Genomic DNA, 15,259 nt, shown 5'->3' on the forward strand with positions numbered 1-15,259 from the left:
GGTCGTGATTACTGACGTCAAACCGATTTTATGTGGTACACGGCACTCAAAAATCTGTCCAAACGTTTTAGTACGACTTTGGTAAACTATGAAGACGCACAGCTGGTTAGACTGTCGAAGCGTTACGGCTACAGGAGTCAGGAGTCTCGCGGAGTCGTGTCCTTTAGTCCGACAGAAGCTGAACCGCATCAGCACAAGGATCGAGCTGTTTTTTTCAGTGCTTATAGTTTATGCAAATGAGTCATGTGGTTTTAAGTTTTGTTTCTGTAAAACATAAACAAATGTGCTCAAAGCTGCATTAAACACATTATTAGGGGTGTCAAATTATCGCGTTAATTGCGATTAATTAATTACAGTCATATTTAGCTCGTTATGTTTTTTAATCGTGTTAATCTTATTTTTAATCTCTAACTTTACTGTTTCTGTGAGCGAGTTGTCTTATTATAAAATCTGTTTTTATGTGTTGTTGGGACAGTAACACATCGCTCAAAGAATTGTAATTTTCATTCCCGTTCTCGCCGCGTCTGCGATAAACCTGCACATGTCTGATCTCTGAAAACATCACGACACAAACAGAGAACAGACTCACCATCAGCAGAACATCCCTCTGTCACAGAAAGAACATCTATGTCCTTTAGTCCGACAGAAGTTGAACCACATCAGCGACACAAGAATGTTTTTCTTTTCTCCTCTTAGTTTATGCAAATTATCCATGTGGTTTTAAGTTTTGTTTCTGTGAGACTTGCAGAAATTTGCATTAAACACATTATAATGTCAAACAGCTGATGTGGCTCTAGATCAGTGGTGCTCAATACGTCGATCGCGATCTACCAGTCGATCGCCAAGGTCGTGTGGGTAGATCTCCGTGTCTCGTCTCGGACTCGCGTTTGGACTCGGTCTTGTCTCTCACTCGAGGTCTGACACTCAACAAGTGTGATCATATTTCATTACGGCCGCTGCTGTTGGTAATAAACTTGTAGCGGGTGCAGGAGCGTGTGGGGCGTCTCAGTGCAGCCTGTGCGCTCATTTGAAACCCGCGGAGACTCTACGGCGCATCACAAACACACACGCTCCCTATGCACGGCTCGTCTGCGACAGCGTGTGCCCTCGTGTACCAGCGTGCATCACAGGGCAGGTTCAACTTCCTAAACATCCTACCTGTCATCTGCCTCACGTCAGCACGCCGCCCCTCGCCTTTTCACGCTCTCGCTCCTTCCTGCGTACAGCGAACACAAGCCCCTCCCACAGTGCGGCTGATTAGAAGAGCAAGACCAAACGTGAAGCAAAAACCAGTCTAAATTTGTGTTCCAGTGTTGGCACAAAGCAGGTCTACAGCATAGAGCGGATCTACAGAACAGACCTACTGCCACATTTGGCTGAAGTTTGTCTAACAAAAGTGACAAATGCATCTGTGTTTGTCACGATGTGCGTTTGGTTTGGTAAACGTGCAGAGGCTGGTAAATATCACTGCAAAACCACAAAAGAATGAAACTCCAGTTTGGAACTTTAAAAAACAGGTTTAAAAATCTTCCTTCACTTTTTTCACAGTTTTGTGTAAAGTGCCAGAGGAAGTTCTCTTAAAGAAGAGGTTCTCAAACTGTGGGGGAGGCTCCAAAAAAGGGGCACAGAGTGTTTCAGTGCAGTTTGTTTGGCTTTGTATTAGGTCGATCTTTATGACTTGGTCATTTTGTAAGTAGCTCACATGATGAAAAAGTGTGAGAACCTCTGGTCTAGAGTGTTTATGTTTATATGTTGTAAAGTTGAGTTTATTTATGCAGATTAGTAACAGTAATAATGATGATACTTATATAAAAACATTAATGACAGTATGAAAATAATGTAATAATGAATTCAAATGAAAATACCTCAAGTTGAAGCTTTTCTCAGCCATTTTTAGGTGAGATTAAAAAGAGATTAATTAGATTAATTAATTACAGATCAAAATTAATTCATCTCTCAATTTTTTTAATCGCTTGACAGCTCTACACATTATTACGCAGTGTATTTTTGAGTCGTCCTCGTAGGAAAAAAAAAAAAAAAAAACTTAAATGATCCACTCGCATTCACATTCATAATCCACAAGACCGAGACGACACCGGGCGAATTACACCACGATCTGCCGATGCCTGGACTAAAGGATCAGTATCAAGTGTCGTCCGTTTGTTTCACTTAATGCTCCTTATAATCCGGCGTCTTATGTATGAAAACAGACGAGAGAATTCAACATTATTGATACTGTGCCTTATAGTCAGAAAAATATAATTTGGCCCCTTTAAGGTTATGGTAAAAAATAAAAAAAGCTCTTTCCCGTCCACAAATGCACAAAGCTCTTTCCTCTGCATGTTTTTCCGTGTCGCTGTCCTGTTTGTTTTGGTTCCTCTGGGAGCTTCACCTCGGTCCAAACCACAGGTGGCCCGGGCCCAGTCACAGCAGTGAGAGATGTTCCAGCTGGATCCTCCTGAGTTTGTGAACTGCTCACAAATATTAGTGTGATGATGTTCCTGTTCAGGGATTTTCTGTTGAACACTTGAGGTTTTGGCTCAGACTCAGACACTTGCCCCACGTCTCCTGCTGGTCGGCCTCAGCAGGAATTTACCCCAAAAAGGGCCCATAATACTAGGGATATACTATAATATACTCGTACGTGTACTCCTACTTGTACTCATTAAACATCTGTTGATGCCACACACCGACACCGATACAAACATGACACTACATGACATCAGCGGTCACGTTCAGGAGGCCATTTATTGTTCTGCCGACTTCAATATCTAGGGGGAGACAAAGAGTCAGAAAACATGACTCGTCTTAAGTGTAAATAACGTTCAGTCATGTCGTCGTCAGCAGTCTGGAAGTATTTCAGTATCAGGGAGGACGACAGGCAGCTGGATTCATCAGACGATTTCACTTCGTAGAAACTGTCTGACCTTGCAGCATTTGAATTTGTTCCAACAAATTCAAACATTCCACCCTTTACCGCCCGTGATAAACGGGCGAGTAACGGAGGGAATGAAATATGCAGCACTTTTTGGTCAATAAATCCAAACAGTGATAACTCTTGGTTCTCACTTCCATATCCTTAACAAACTGGTTTGAATATTTGCTTCATATAGTTTTCTACCATATGGTACAAGATTAGGTTGAAAAACCTCTGACTTTTTGACTCATGAGATTTTTTATTAAGAAAGTTCATGGTAACGGAGGGAAAAGTAACGGAGGGAAAATTGTACAAAACAAGTAGAAGGTGCAGGATTTTACATCATTTGTCGCTTTTTTCATTCTGAAAACTTTAATATTACTTCAAAATGAAAGGAAACTATTTCTATATGTCAGTCCTTCCAAGAACATTTTTATCATTTTAAATACTTTTAAAAAAAAAATCATGTACCTTCATCAACAGTTCAAAGATGGAATAACACAAGATATGATGAAATACATCCATTTATTGACATGATTTTTGGGTCTTTGAAATTTGGGAAATAATTTTTGTTCCATGTTTCATACATGGTCTGTTTAAAACATATGGAACTTTAGAACCAAAAATGGTCCAGAAAAAAGGTAAACAGTTTGATAAACTAGAGTACATATGTATCTGTTCAATACATTTTTATATCAGATGCATTAACTTGAATTTTTGGCCTTGTTGTTTACTTCTGCTTGACTGGACCCAGGTACATTTCCCCCAAAAAGTGCAGCTTATATTTGCTATTTCTTCTTCATTATGCTTTTTTTTTTTTTGGCTGGTGTGACTTATACTCCAGAAAATATGTTATACATGTTTGTTTGAAAGAGTGTCAGTTTCATTTTCTGTTTTTTTTGTTTTGTTTTGTTTGTTTTTATTTTTTTCATGTGTATTTCTGGTCGTGCAGCTTTTATTACAGAAATATGACACAACTACAGCAGCAGATTGAGAAATAACTGTTTGTAGTGAAAAAAGGATGTAAAACACTTCATTAGGGGGTAAAAGGGGAAGTAGGCGAGGACAAATTAACTAAAATTGCCCTTGAAGAGTTAAGTGTTGTGGTTTTTACTCTTGTATTTCGTGTCTCTCCCTCCACCGGAAAAGTACACGCTCCATTACTTTACTGCACATTAGAGCCCGACCGATATGGATTTTGTTGTGGCCGATATGATACCGATATAATGGGGTTTGGAGCTGCCGATAGCCGATATAATCGCCGATATATTTAGTGATGTAAAAATTCACTGTAAATCTTGAATTGTTTAAAAAACTCAGGTTTGGCTCTGGTGGATTTTAAATTGAGTTTATTTAGGCAACATTTATTGTTCTTCTGCCTCTTTACATGAAATGTCATAGGACTAAAGCAGGTCTAAGGCAGGACTAAACCAGAACTGAAACAGGACTGAAAAAGGACTAAACCAGGACTAAAACAGATCTAAACCATGTGTAAAACAGGACGAAACCAGGACTGAGTATCTGGACTCGGTCTCTATCTCTCTCCCTCTCTCGACCCCAAGACCCAAGATTAGTCCTGGTTTATTTATTTTATGCTGAATATATATATATATATATATATATATATATATATATATATGCATACGTTTTTGTTTTGTTTTTTGCCTATGCACACGCATATTTTTGAAAGTTTCGTTTTGAGCCGCCGTCAAACTCCCACGAGTCTGCACGCAACGTGAAGAGAAAAAAGTGAGAGAAAGAGAAAACACGACTTCCAATATGGATCAGGCTCCTGTCGTTCAATTCAAAGAACCGGATCTAAGAGCCGCTTCGTTCACGACCGACCCGTCACTACTAGCGAGTAAATAAACAATCGCTGTTAGCCTTTAGCCGTAAATGCCGCAGTAATTAATTATATGCGCAAATGTCATAATTCACACGTCTGTTCACAGCTCATTTACATCAATGCAGGTTCAGTAACAAATATACAGACAATAAAGTCACTTTACAATAGACCAATAGAAAACAGACTGTTTATGTGCTGGAGCTACAGCAGATAATCACTAACAAAGAACCAAAACCAGCTTCAAAGTCGACATATTTCAACACTTAGACTCACACAGGCTCCTCCCACATCACAAGTCTGAACTAATAAATGTCCTTTTAATCCAGACTCAAACCGACTGTCCGTAAAAAGAAAATAATCTCAATGTTGCGCACGGCTGCGAGTGTAAACAAACACACGTGACTCTGTGGTGTGTTCAGGGACAGTACGGACTAATCGACTAATCATGCCCATCCCTACTTCTGATATTGTCATATTTTAGTTTTGGGATTCGGACGTCGTAATTGTGTGGTTGTTGGATCCTAACAGCGGAAAACGACTCGACAAATGTGTTTGTGAACTCCATAAATGCAAAAGTGAATCAGATGTGTGTGACTCAAACCTCCGTTCAAACTGTTTCTCTTCCCAACGGAATTGAAAAATAGTGAAAGGTGAAGGTGATGGGCAGGATTGATCCACAGGAAGAACCAAAAAGGAAACATTTGTCTGACTAAGAAATCATCCCGAGTTTACAGAGAACATTTTGTATGTGGAGCGACAACGAAACAAAATCCTGATCCTTCACTCAACCTCAGTTACGAATTTAAAAATCAATGCCAAAGCGAAAGGCTCCAACTGTCAGTGTCGGGGAGTAACAGATTACATGTATCAGAGTTAAGTAATCAGAGTACAAATGATGAGTAACTGTATTCAGTTACAGTTACTGTTTCAGTGAGTGGTAATTGGATTACAGTTACTTTTGTTGGAGAGGATTTTTCCTGTTTTCACATTTTGGGCTGTATCCTCATTTGTTTTTTTTTTGTTTTGTTTTGGATTTTTTTTGTTTTTTTCTGTAATTTCACTCATTACCGAACCAGGTCTAAACTAGAGCTAGACCAGTTCTAAAACAGGACTAAAACCAGATCTAAACCAGGACTAAACCACTAAACCAAGTATAAAACCAGGTCTAAACCAGGACTAAAACCAGGTCTAAAACAGGACTAAAACCAGATCTAAACCAGGACTAAACCAGGACTAAAATCAGGTCTAAACTAGATCTAAACTAGATCTAAACCAGGTCTAAACCAGGACTAAACCAGGAAAACAGGACTAAACCAGGATGTAACAGGACTAAACCACGCTGCGTGGACGTGTCTCCTCATCTTCTATCAATAATATTTTTAATACGGCAAATCAAGTAATCCACAGTATTCAGATTACATTACTCACTTTAAGTAATTTAATGGATTCTGTTACAAACTACATTTTGGGGTGTGTAATCTGTAATCTGTAGGGGATTACATTTTAAAAGTAAACTTCCCAACACTGCCAACTGTTCACCAAGACGCACCTTCCACTGCAAAGAGACCAAGACGTGATGTTTCTGTAAAACCTCAAGAACAAGAAAGTGCAGCTCAGTCTGTTTGTCTTCTGCTCCTCTCCATTAACAAACGGGATTTTACTTTGAGGCCTCACTTAGGGGTGGGGGATATATCGATATTTTAAATATATCGAGATAGTTTTTAAACTCGATATGAATTCTGACATATCGTATATATCGATATAATGTTTATATTCAATTTTGATTTCGCCGCTTCACTTGTTTATCTTCTCTCTCGTCGCCTCCTCCCTGATTTTGTTGCTCGTGTCTCCTTCACTCGTCACTGTCACCGTGAACGCCGAAAGTTGGTGCCAGTGAAAAGCTTCAAGCTCCATGAACCTTTTCCACCATTTACAGACAAAACCACCAGCAGCAGCACATCCTCATGTTCCACCGAGTCGAGTCCTTTAGTCTGAAAGAAGCTAAACGAGTTGAGCTGCAGGAGAAGTGCTGTTTATGCAAATGAGCCATGCGCTTAAGTTTCGTTTCTGTAAAATGTAAACACACGTGCGCAAAACTGCATTAAACACATTATTATCTCAAACAGGCTGATGTGGATCTAGAGTCGTTATGTTTATATGTTGTAAAGTTTATTTATGCAGAAGATTTTAATAAATAATCTGCTGCAGTGTCACTTGTACAATAGTGTTTGGAATCGTTGGGTTTGATCTGCAGTGGATTGTGGGATTAAACCTCAGAGCTCCTTACTGCTGGATAATAACATGGATCTATTGAAATAAGGAACATCCTGAGTTTCTTCTGCTAAATGAGCTCATGGTTCTGGTTCTGGTTTGGATAACAGAGTTAATGCAAAGATGAGCTTGTGTTGAGTTGGTTTATTTATGAATGAAAAGAAGGAAATATGTATTATTTCTTTTATTTTACAGTTAAATTATTATTTATGTAATTAGGGTTTTTGTCATCTTAAATGTTCCTGTATGAACTGTCGACCTCTTACACTTCAGTTTAAAAAAAGGACCTTGTGGAATTTGGCAGATTTGTTTTAGCTGTTTTCAGTTTTAGGGGGTTATTTTTTCTTGAACATATATCGAGATATATATCGTATATCGAGATATAGCAAAATATATCGAGATATATTTTTTGATCCATATCGCCAGCCCTAGCCTCACTGTTGTTTTTATTCATTCTGTCGTAGAAAGTGACCAAGTAGAAAAGTAAAAGCGCCTAAATCAGCACGACTCATCAAGACAACAACACTACGATCAGACTTTGAAAATAAAACCGGGACATTAAGGACATGAAGTGCACCTTATAGCGTGTGACTTATTGATTTTTGTGTTTGTTTTGTGCGTGTGAATGCTCCGGCTCTTACTTCTGTTGTTGTCTCTGTTGTGTTCCAGGTCTGGGAGTGTGGCCGGAGACTGGACGCAGATCTACTCGTTCGTGAAGAATCTGACCGATCGTTTTGTCAGGTGAGAGGAGAGTCCGTAACCTCAGGAGTCGCCGATAATTCCTATACCTGCTTATGGTTCATTATATGTTTTTTTGGGGGGGTCAGTGTTTATCCTGGGCACTTTTTCTTTGCTCTAGACCAGGAGTGTCAGACTCATTTTGTTCCGGGGGTCGTATCCAACCGGCTTTGATCCCAAAGTGTCCGGATCAGAAAACTCATGTCATATAAACCCCAAAAATAACAATAAGTTCAAATATTTGTGCAGAGAAACACAAATCTATTACAGAAATCTTTTTTAATTGATGAACTCTTTCTTTTACAAAATATTATAATATTATGAACAACCTGAAACTTTAAGAAAAATACAATTTCAACACAAAGTTTTAACTTGAACTTGTCTGTAAACAGGAATAAGTCAGTTTTTGTTGTAAAAATCCTGCACTCGGCTCCACTTTTCTCATGTTGGACATTTTTCTGATGAGGGTGTCACGGTCAACAGTCAAAACGATCGTCCTTTAAGAGCGTTTGGAAAGAGACAAGTCTTCATTTGTGCTGCTCTGGTGGGAGGGGCCACGTACAGAGACGCTGGAGACGCTGCTGTGATAAACACCACAGAAAATTAACAACATTTTAATAGAAAATATAATTAAAATATTTGAATAGAAAATCAGCCGAGGGCCAGAATAAAGGTCTTGGAGGGCCGGATCTGGCCCCTGGGCCGTATGTTTAACACCTGTGCTCTAGAGGGATTGTTTTCTGTTCTACGATTATATCAGAACTGTGAATGTTGAATAAATCACTTCTATGACTCATTATCAGTGTTGGGGAGTAACAGATTACATGTACTGGAGTTAAGTAATCAGAGTACAAATAATGAGTAACTGTATTCAGTTACAGTTACTGTTTCAGTGAGTGGTAATTGGATTACAGTTACTTTGTTGTAATAAATGGATTACATGGTGTGATTTTCCTGTTTTCACATTTTGCATATTAACTCTCGAACAGGTTGGACTCAGATAAACTCTGAGAAAATGTTAAAATTGATTCTGTGAGAGTCAATTTTAACACTTCACTTTTTGCTGTGTACAGGATCGACTATAGAGACATTATTTATTTAAAATGTTGTTATTATTTTATATTCTGCTTGTTCTGGATTCAGTGTTTAAGCAAAACTATTATTAAACATTTATTTTAATAAGAAAAGATTTTACATTACAGATCTCGAAAGAAGAGAAAACATGCAGATGTTGTTGAAATTCAATAAATATTTAGTTTGACTCACGACTTAGTCCCAGTTTTTCATTTTGGCCTCTGTGAATTTCAGTTTGACTCTCCTGGTTTAGAGGAAGGAAACTCGTTATTGCGACACATTTGACATTTTCACATTTGACGTTTGACATTTTTGATGATTATAATGTTTATCAAACACTTTTAGAATCACAAACTGTATCCATTTGGTTTGAAATATATCGTATCGAATTGAAAGCTCACTGTATCGAGATGCGTATCGTGGCCTGTGTATCGAGGTATGTATCGTAATGATACCAGCCTCGTCCTGAGTCAGTGCTGGTGCAGCCTCTGCAGCTCAGGGAGGGAATTCTGGAGGTTCTGAGCTTCACATGAACATGAACTGAGACAAACGCAGGACGTGTCTCTGTATCTGTGTCTCTGTGTCTGTGTCTCTGTGTGTCTGTGTTTCTGTCTCTGTGTGTCTGTGTCTCTGTGTCTGTGTGTCTGTGTCTCTGTGTCTTTGTGTCTGTGTGTCTGTGTCTCTGTCTCTGTGTGTCTGTGTCTCTGTCTCTGTGTGTCTGTGTCTCTGTCTCTGTGTGTCTGTGTCTCTGTGTCTTTGTGTCTGTGTATCTGTGTGTCTCTGTGTCTGTCTGTGTGTCTCTGTGTCTGTCTCTGTGTCTCTGTTTCTGTGTGTCTCTGTGTGTCTGTGTTTCTGTGTCTGTATCTCTGTCTCTGTGTCTGTGTCTCTGTCTGTGTCTCTGTGTGTCTGTGTGTCTATGTCTCTGTGTCTCTGTGTCTGTCTGTGTGTCTCTGTGTCTGTGTCTCTGTTTCTGTCTCTGTGTGTCTCTGTGTCTCTGTCTCTGTGTGTCTCTGTCTCTGTGTGACTCTGTCTCTGTGTGTCTCTGTCTCTGTGTGTCTCTGTCTCTGTGTGTGTCTCTGTGTGTCTCTGTGTCTCTGTGTGACTCTGTGTCTCTGTCTCTGTGTGTGTCTCTGTGTCTCTGTGTGTCTCTGTCTCTGTGTGTGACTCTGTGTCTCTGTCTCTGTGTGTGTCTCTGTGTCTCTGTGTGTGTCTCTGTGTCTCTGTCTCTGTGTGTCTCTGTGTCTCTGTGTGTCTCTGTCTCTGTGTGTCTCTGTGTGTCTCTGTGTCTCTGTGTGTGTCTCTGTGTCTCTGTGTGTCTGTGTGTGTCTCTGTGTCTCTGTGTCTCTCTGTGTGTCTCTGTGTCTCTGTCTCTGTGTGTGTCTCTGTGTCTCTGTCTCTGTGTGTCTCTGTGTCTCTGTCTCTGTGTGTGTCTCTGTGTCTCTGTCTCTGTGTGTCTCTGTGTCTCTGTCTCTGTGTGTGTCTCTGTGTGTCTCTGTGTGTGTCTCTGTGTGTGTCTCTGTGTCTCTGTCTCTGTGTGTCTCTGTGTGTGTCTCTGTGTGTCTCTGTGTGTGTCTCTGTGTGACTGTGTCTCTGTGTGTCTGTGTGTGTCTGTGTGTGTCTCTGTGTCTCTGTGTGTGTCTCTGTGTGTCTCTGTGTGTCTCTGTGTGTCTCTGTGTGTCTCTGTCTGTGTCTCTGTGTGTCTCTGTGTCTCTGTGTCTCTGTGTCTCTGTCTCTGTGTCTCTGTGTCTCTGTGTCTCTGTCTCTGTGTGTGCAGGTGGAGACTCTGGGGACACAGGAGGTTCAGTTGTGATATATTTTTATCGTCGTTGGTGCACAGGGCGACATCAGTTCCTTTTAACAAACGATACGGTGACATGAGCTCGCGTTTGCTTCAGTCACACTCGCTCCGTCCACTCCAAGGCGCCATCGTGTCTGCTAACGCCGCCGCCGCCGCCGCCGCCGCTTCTTCCTCGGAGTTCCCACCTAATTTCTCTCCGTGCAAACTCGTCCCAAACTCCCCTAAATGTCCTTTTAACACATAATTCATTAGTGGAGGCGTCTGAAAAAGCGCGCTCTCTCTTTCTCTCTCACGCACACACACACACACACACACACACACACACACACACACACACACACACACGCGCGGCGCTGGTGGGGCTCGGAGCGTGTCTGCCAGCTCCGCGCGCTGCACAGACGGTCTCCTCCCAGAGCCAGAACAGCAGAGCGGACGGTCAGCGCGCGGAAGATAGCAGCGGCAGCAGGTGGGAGTGGGAGGAGGAGAGGAGAGTCTTCTGGGCTGTGAGAACGGACATTTGTAAGCGGGAGGAGGAGGGGAGGAGGAAGGAGGGAGGAGGGAGGAGGAGAGGAGACAATGGAGAGCAGAGCGTCATGAGGCTCACATTTACAGTTGGCGGCGTAGGGAACTGGACGTGTGCTGGACATTGAGTCGTAAACCAAAAAAGGGAGGTTACTATTGATACTTTGCGGTGCTGGGGGGTGTTCTACGTGTATCTCCGTGGTGGAATAGCGACACAATGCACAGTGAACACTAGGGATGGGCATGATTAGTCGATTAATCGATAATTGATCATTAACAGTTTCATCAATTACGTTAATTTTAATCGACAAACTGAATGTATGTGTTGTGTGTCGTGACCAAACAGGTGTGTACATGTGTCTCTGCATCAGAAGGAGCGAGACACAAACAGTGGGTCAGTCTGTAACGAACCGAAGCACAAATGTGGATTTAACCAGGATTTGGACAAGAAATTCCACACTTTCCGTTGCGTTGGGACAAGTGTGAGTCCATGTGCACAGTGGATAAAGCAGCACATATGTTTCTGTGTCCAGTGGGAAAAAGTTTTTCCAGGTGAGAGTCGCTCAATGTGGATGACGAGGCCCCGCCCCCCTCCCCCCGTACGCTGTCCTGGTTTTGACAAACACAAATCTGGTCACACTGACCTGTATTCACCTGAGTCATGTCTTTTAATCCAACACAAGTTGAACCACATCAGCGACACAAGAGCTGGAGTTTTATCTTCACTTAGTTTATGTAAATTAGTGATGTGGTTTTAAGTTTTGTTTCTGTGAGATTTGAACAAAACTGAATTAAACACATTATAATGTCAAACAGCTGATGTGGATCTAGAGTCGTTATGTTTATATGTCGTAAAGTTGAATTTATTTATGCAGATTAGTGCAGATAGTAATAATAATGATGATCATTTTAATATAAAAACGTTAATGATTAATCGATAATCGATCGTTAATTCTTCCGACGATCGATTAAGAACATTTCATCGAATGTCCGTCCCTACTGAACACAAAAGAGTTTAAAGTAGTGCTGTCAGTCGATTCAAATGTTTAATTGCGATTAATCTCATGAATGTCATAGTTAACTCTAGCCAGGTCGGCGTCGCCTAGTGTCTCTGCTCAATTTTATTTCTCTCCAGTGACTCGGTCAGGAATCAGAAAACACTAGACCAGGGGTGTCAAACATACGGCCCGGAGGCCAGATCCGGCCCTCCAAGACCTTTAATCTGGCCCTCAGCTGATTTTCTACTAAAATATTTGAATGATATTTTCTATTAAAATCTTGTAAATTTTCTGTGGTGTTTATCACAGCAGCGTCTCCAGCGTCTCTGTACGTGGCCCCTCCCACCAGAGCAGCACAAATGAAGACTTGTCTCTTTCCAAACGCTCTTAAAGGACGATCGTTTTGACTGTTGACCGTGACACCCTCATCAGAAAAATGTCCAACATGAGAAAAGTGGAGCCGAGTGCAGGATTTTACAACAAAAATGGACTTATTCCTGTTTACAGACAAGTTCATGTTAAAACTTTGTGTTGAAATTGTATTTTTCTTAAAGTTTCAGGTTGTTCATAATATTATAAAATTATAATAAGAAAGAGTTCATCAATTAAAAAAGATTTCTGTAATAGATTTGTGTTTCTCTGCACAAATATTTGAACTTATTATTTTTGGGGTTTATATGACATGAGTTTTCTGATCCGGACACTTTGGGATCAAAGTCGGTTGGATACGACCCCCGGAACAAAATGAGTTTGACACTCCTGCTCTAGGAAGCAGGGGTGTAAAACCCTGGAAGAACCAGGGGTGGAAGAACCCTGGAAGTTGTAGACAGCGCACCGGCCAATCAGAGAAGAGCTGTGAAGTCATGACATCAAACTGGTGGCGTCTGTCTGTGTCCCTTTTGTGGAACAGCACAACAGTAAACAAAATGTCGAGATGATGTAGATGACACAAACTTCACATTTTTTATCACACCTTTAATCCACAAGTTCACCTCGCAGAAACAATGATCGTTGACAGACATTTTCACTCTCTGCTTTGTTTGCTGTTGTGCTGGAGATTACTTGGACACTGCTGAACGTTCTGGTGCGTTACATGTGTCACGACCAAACAGCAGCGATTGGTTAAATAAAAAAAAGTACCCGCCTACCTTCGAGCAAAAGAATCCTAATGCTGCGAGGTCAGACAGTTTCCACCAAGTGAAACCGGCTGAATCAGACCATCACTTGTTAGGATTACTCAAAAAAATGTATGAAACTGATTAGATTAAAATATATATATATATATATTTACAAAAAATGCTGTTTTTGAGTTAACAAACTGTCTGTCTTTAAGCAGTGGATACTCTAAAAGTTTTAAACACTATAAACACTAACATCTAATCATTTTAATCCTCTTATCAACATAGAAAAGTGGATAGGCTTTGTGGCAATGTTTTTTTTTTTATTAATTAATTAATTTTTTATTGCAACTGTGTTTTCGACCGTGTTTGTTGCTCCAGCGCCTGCCGTACTAAAGGCGATGATGTCATCACACGGCGCTGTTTGTTTACATGTGGCAGCAGAGCGAATGCTTGAGCGGAGAAAATAAGTCCAGCGGCAGAAATATCTATTAAACAGTGAGACAGATATGAGTCCAGCTGCGATACAAACTCCTCTGTGAGTTTATGGAGACAACAGCTCGGAGCAGAGATGAACCTGAAGAGACGCTGTAAAACCTCTGTCTCTGTCAAAGTCTTTATTGAAGCTCAGCGCAGAGTCGCCATATGTTTTGAAGCAGAGTTTATTTCGTGTTTTCCTCGTATGAATAACATCAGTGCACCTGACAGGGCTTCTCAGTTTGTACAAATTGTTTTGTTTCCTGTTTACAGCCGGATCCTTTAGTTTTTCTAAAGTTACAGCAGCAGCCACAATTTATGAAAAAATTAACACAGTTAAAGCTGTTTTGTGTTAACTCATTAATAGCACAACATTTTGGACAGTACTAGCTTAAAGATAATCTGAAAACTAAATAAGAATGTATACATAATACAATTCTCCATGCTAAGTCACTCCCCCTTCAGAGCACTATCAGAACACAATCTCAGTGCAATGAAAATCAGGTTTGTCAAGTTGTTGTGTTCAGTATTGTCGTGTGGGAGCATGCGTGATGTAGGCTTGTGGGCGGAGCGTTGTACAGACTTGTACTGCTAACCGTAAGGAGGGTTTGAATAGGGCCAGAGAGAGATCACTAGATTACTGAAACATGTACAGATGAGACACAAGAGTTCAAAGATTGTGTTAAAACTCATGGAGAAATACAATGAAACATTGAAATCATGTTGAAATCACAGAGGATGGACGGTCACATTGAAATCACACTAAAATCACATTGAAATCACATTGAAATCACATTGAAAACACACTGAAATCACATTAAAATCACACTGAAATCACAGAAGATGGACGGTCACATTGAAATCACACTAAAATCACATTGAAATCACAGAGGATGGACAGTCACGTTGAAATCACATTTGAAATCAAAGAGGATGGATGGTCACACTGAAATCACAGTGAAATCACAGAGGATGGATGTTCACGTTGAAATCAAAAAGGATGCACAGTCACATTGAAGTCACATTTGAAATCACATTAAAATCACAAGATGGATTGTCACATTGAAATCACATCAAATCACAAATCAGAGAGGATGGACAGACACACTGAAATCACAGAGGATGGACGGTCACATTGAAATCACTCGCTCCTAAAATGGTTCAGACTGCAAACAATGACAGTGCCGCCATTTCATAAACAGTTTCAGTGATACAAACTTTATATACATTTATATTTTTTTAACCTCAGCTCAATTTTATGCTCAAACAGAAGACTTTTTGGACAGTTTGACAAACCCGTGTGCATATTTCCGTATCCTCCACCTCAAGCTCACTCTAGTGGCCTGAAAGAGTCACAAAAAAATCTGATTCAAATTGTAATGTAAATAGAAATCGAATCACCAGAGCTGCAGTTTCTGGCTTGTGTACTCTGAATACTTTAATGTATGTCAGTGCGGGTCTAAGAAGCTGCTAACCCTGTAGTCTAGACCTCCACAAACA

General features: G+C 40.5%; 1 protein-coding gene across 2 annotated transcripts in view; it reads left to right on the forward strand.

Moving 5' to 3' along the window:
- The window catches only part of antxr2a (ANTXR cell adhesion molecule 2a), a 238,778-nt gene that overhangs the window by 10,970 nt on the left and 212,549 nt on the right, over positions 1 to 15,259 (forward strand). Inside the window, exon 2 of one of the 2 annotated variants that reach the window (XM_055161292.1) lies at positions 7,704 to 7,775. In XM_055161292.1, the coding sequence (XP_055017267.1) occupies positions 7,704 to 7,775 (72 nt within the window). Of the gene's footprint in view, positions 1 to 7,703; positions 7,776 to 12,565; positions 12,571 to 15,259 lie in introns of those variants that run through there. The other variant, XM_055161293.1, reaches the window with a different exon arrangement.

The sequence above is a fragment of the Boleophthalmus pectinirostris genome, unplaced genomic scaffold (assembly GCF_026225935.1).
Source record: "Boleophthalmus pectinirostris isolate CB_2022bp ecotype Guang Dong unplaced genomic scaffold, ASM2622593v1 HiC_scaffold_4, whole genome shotgun sequence".
Taxonomy (NCBI): domain Eukaryota; kingdom Metazoa; phylum Chordata; class Actinopteri; order Gobiiformes; family Gobiidae; genus Boleophthalmus; species Boleophthalmus pectinirostris.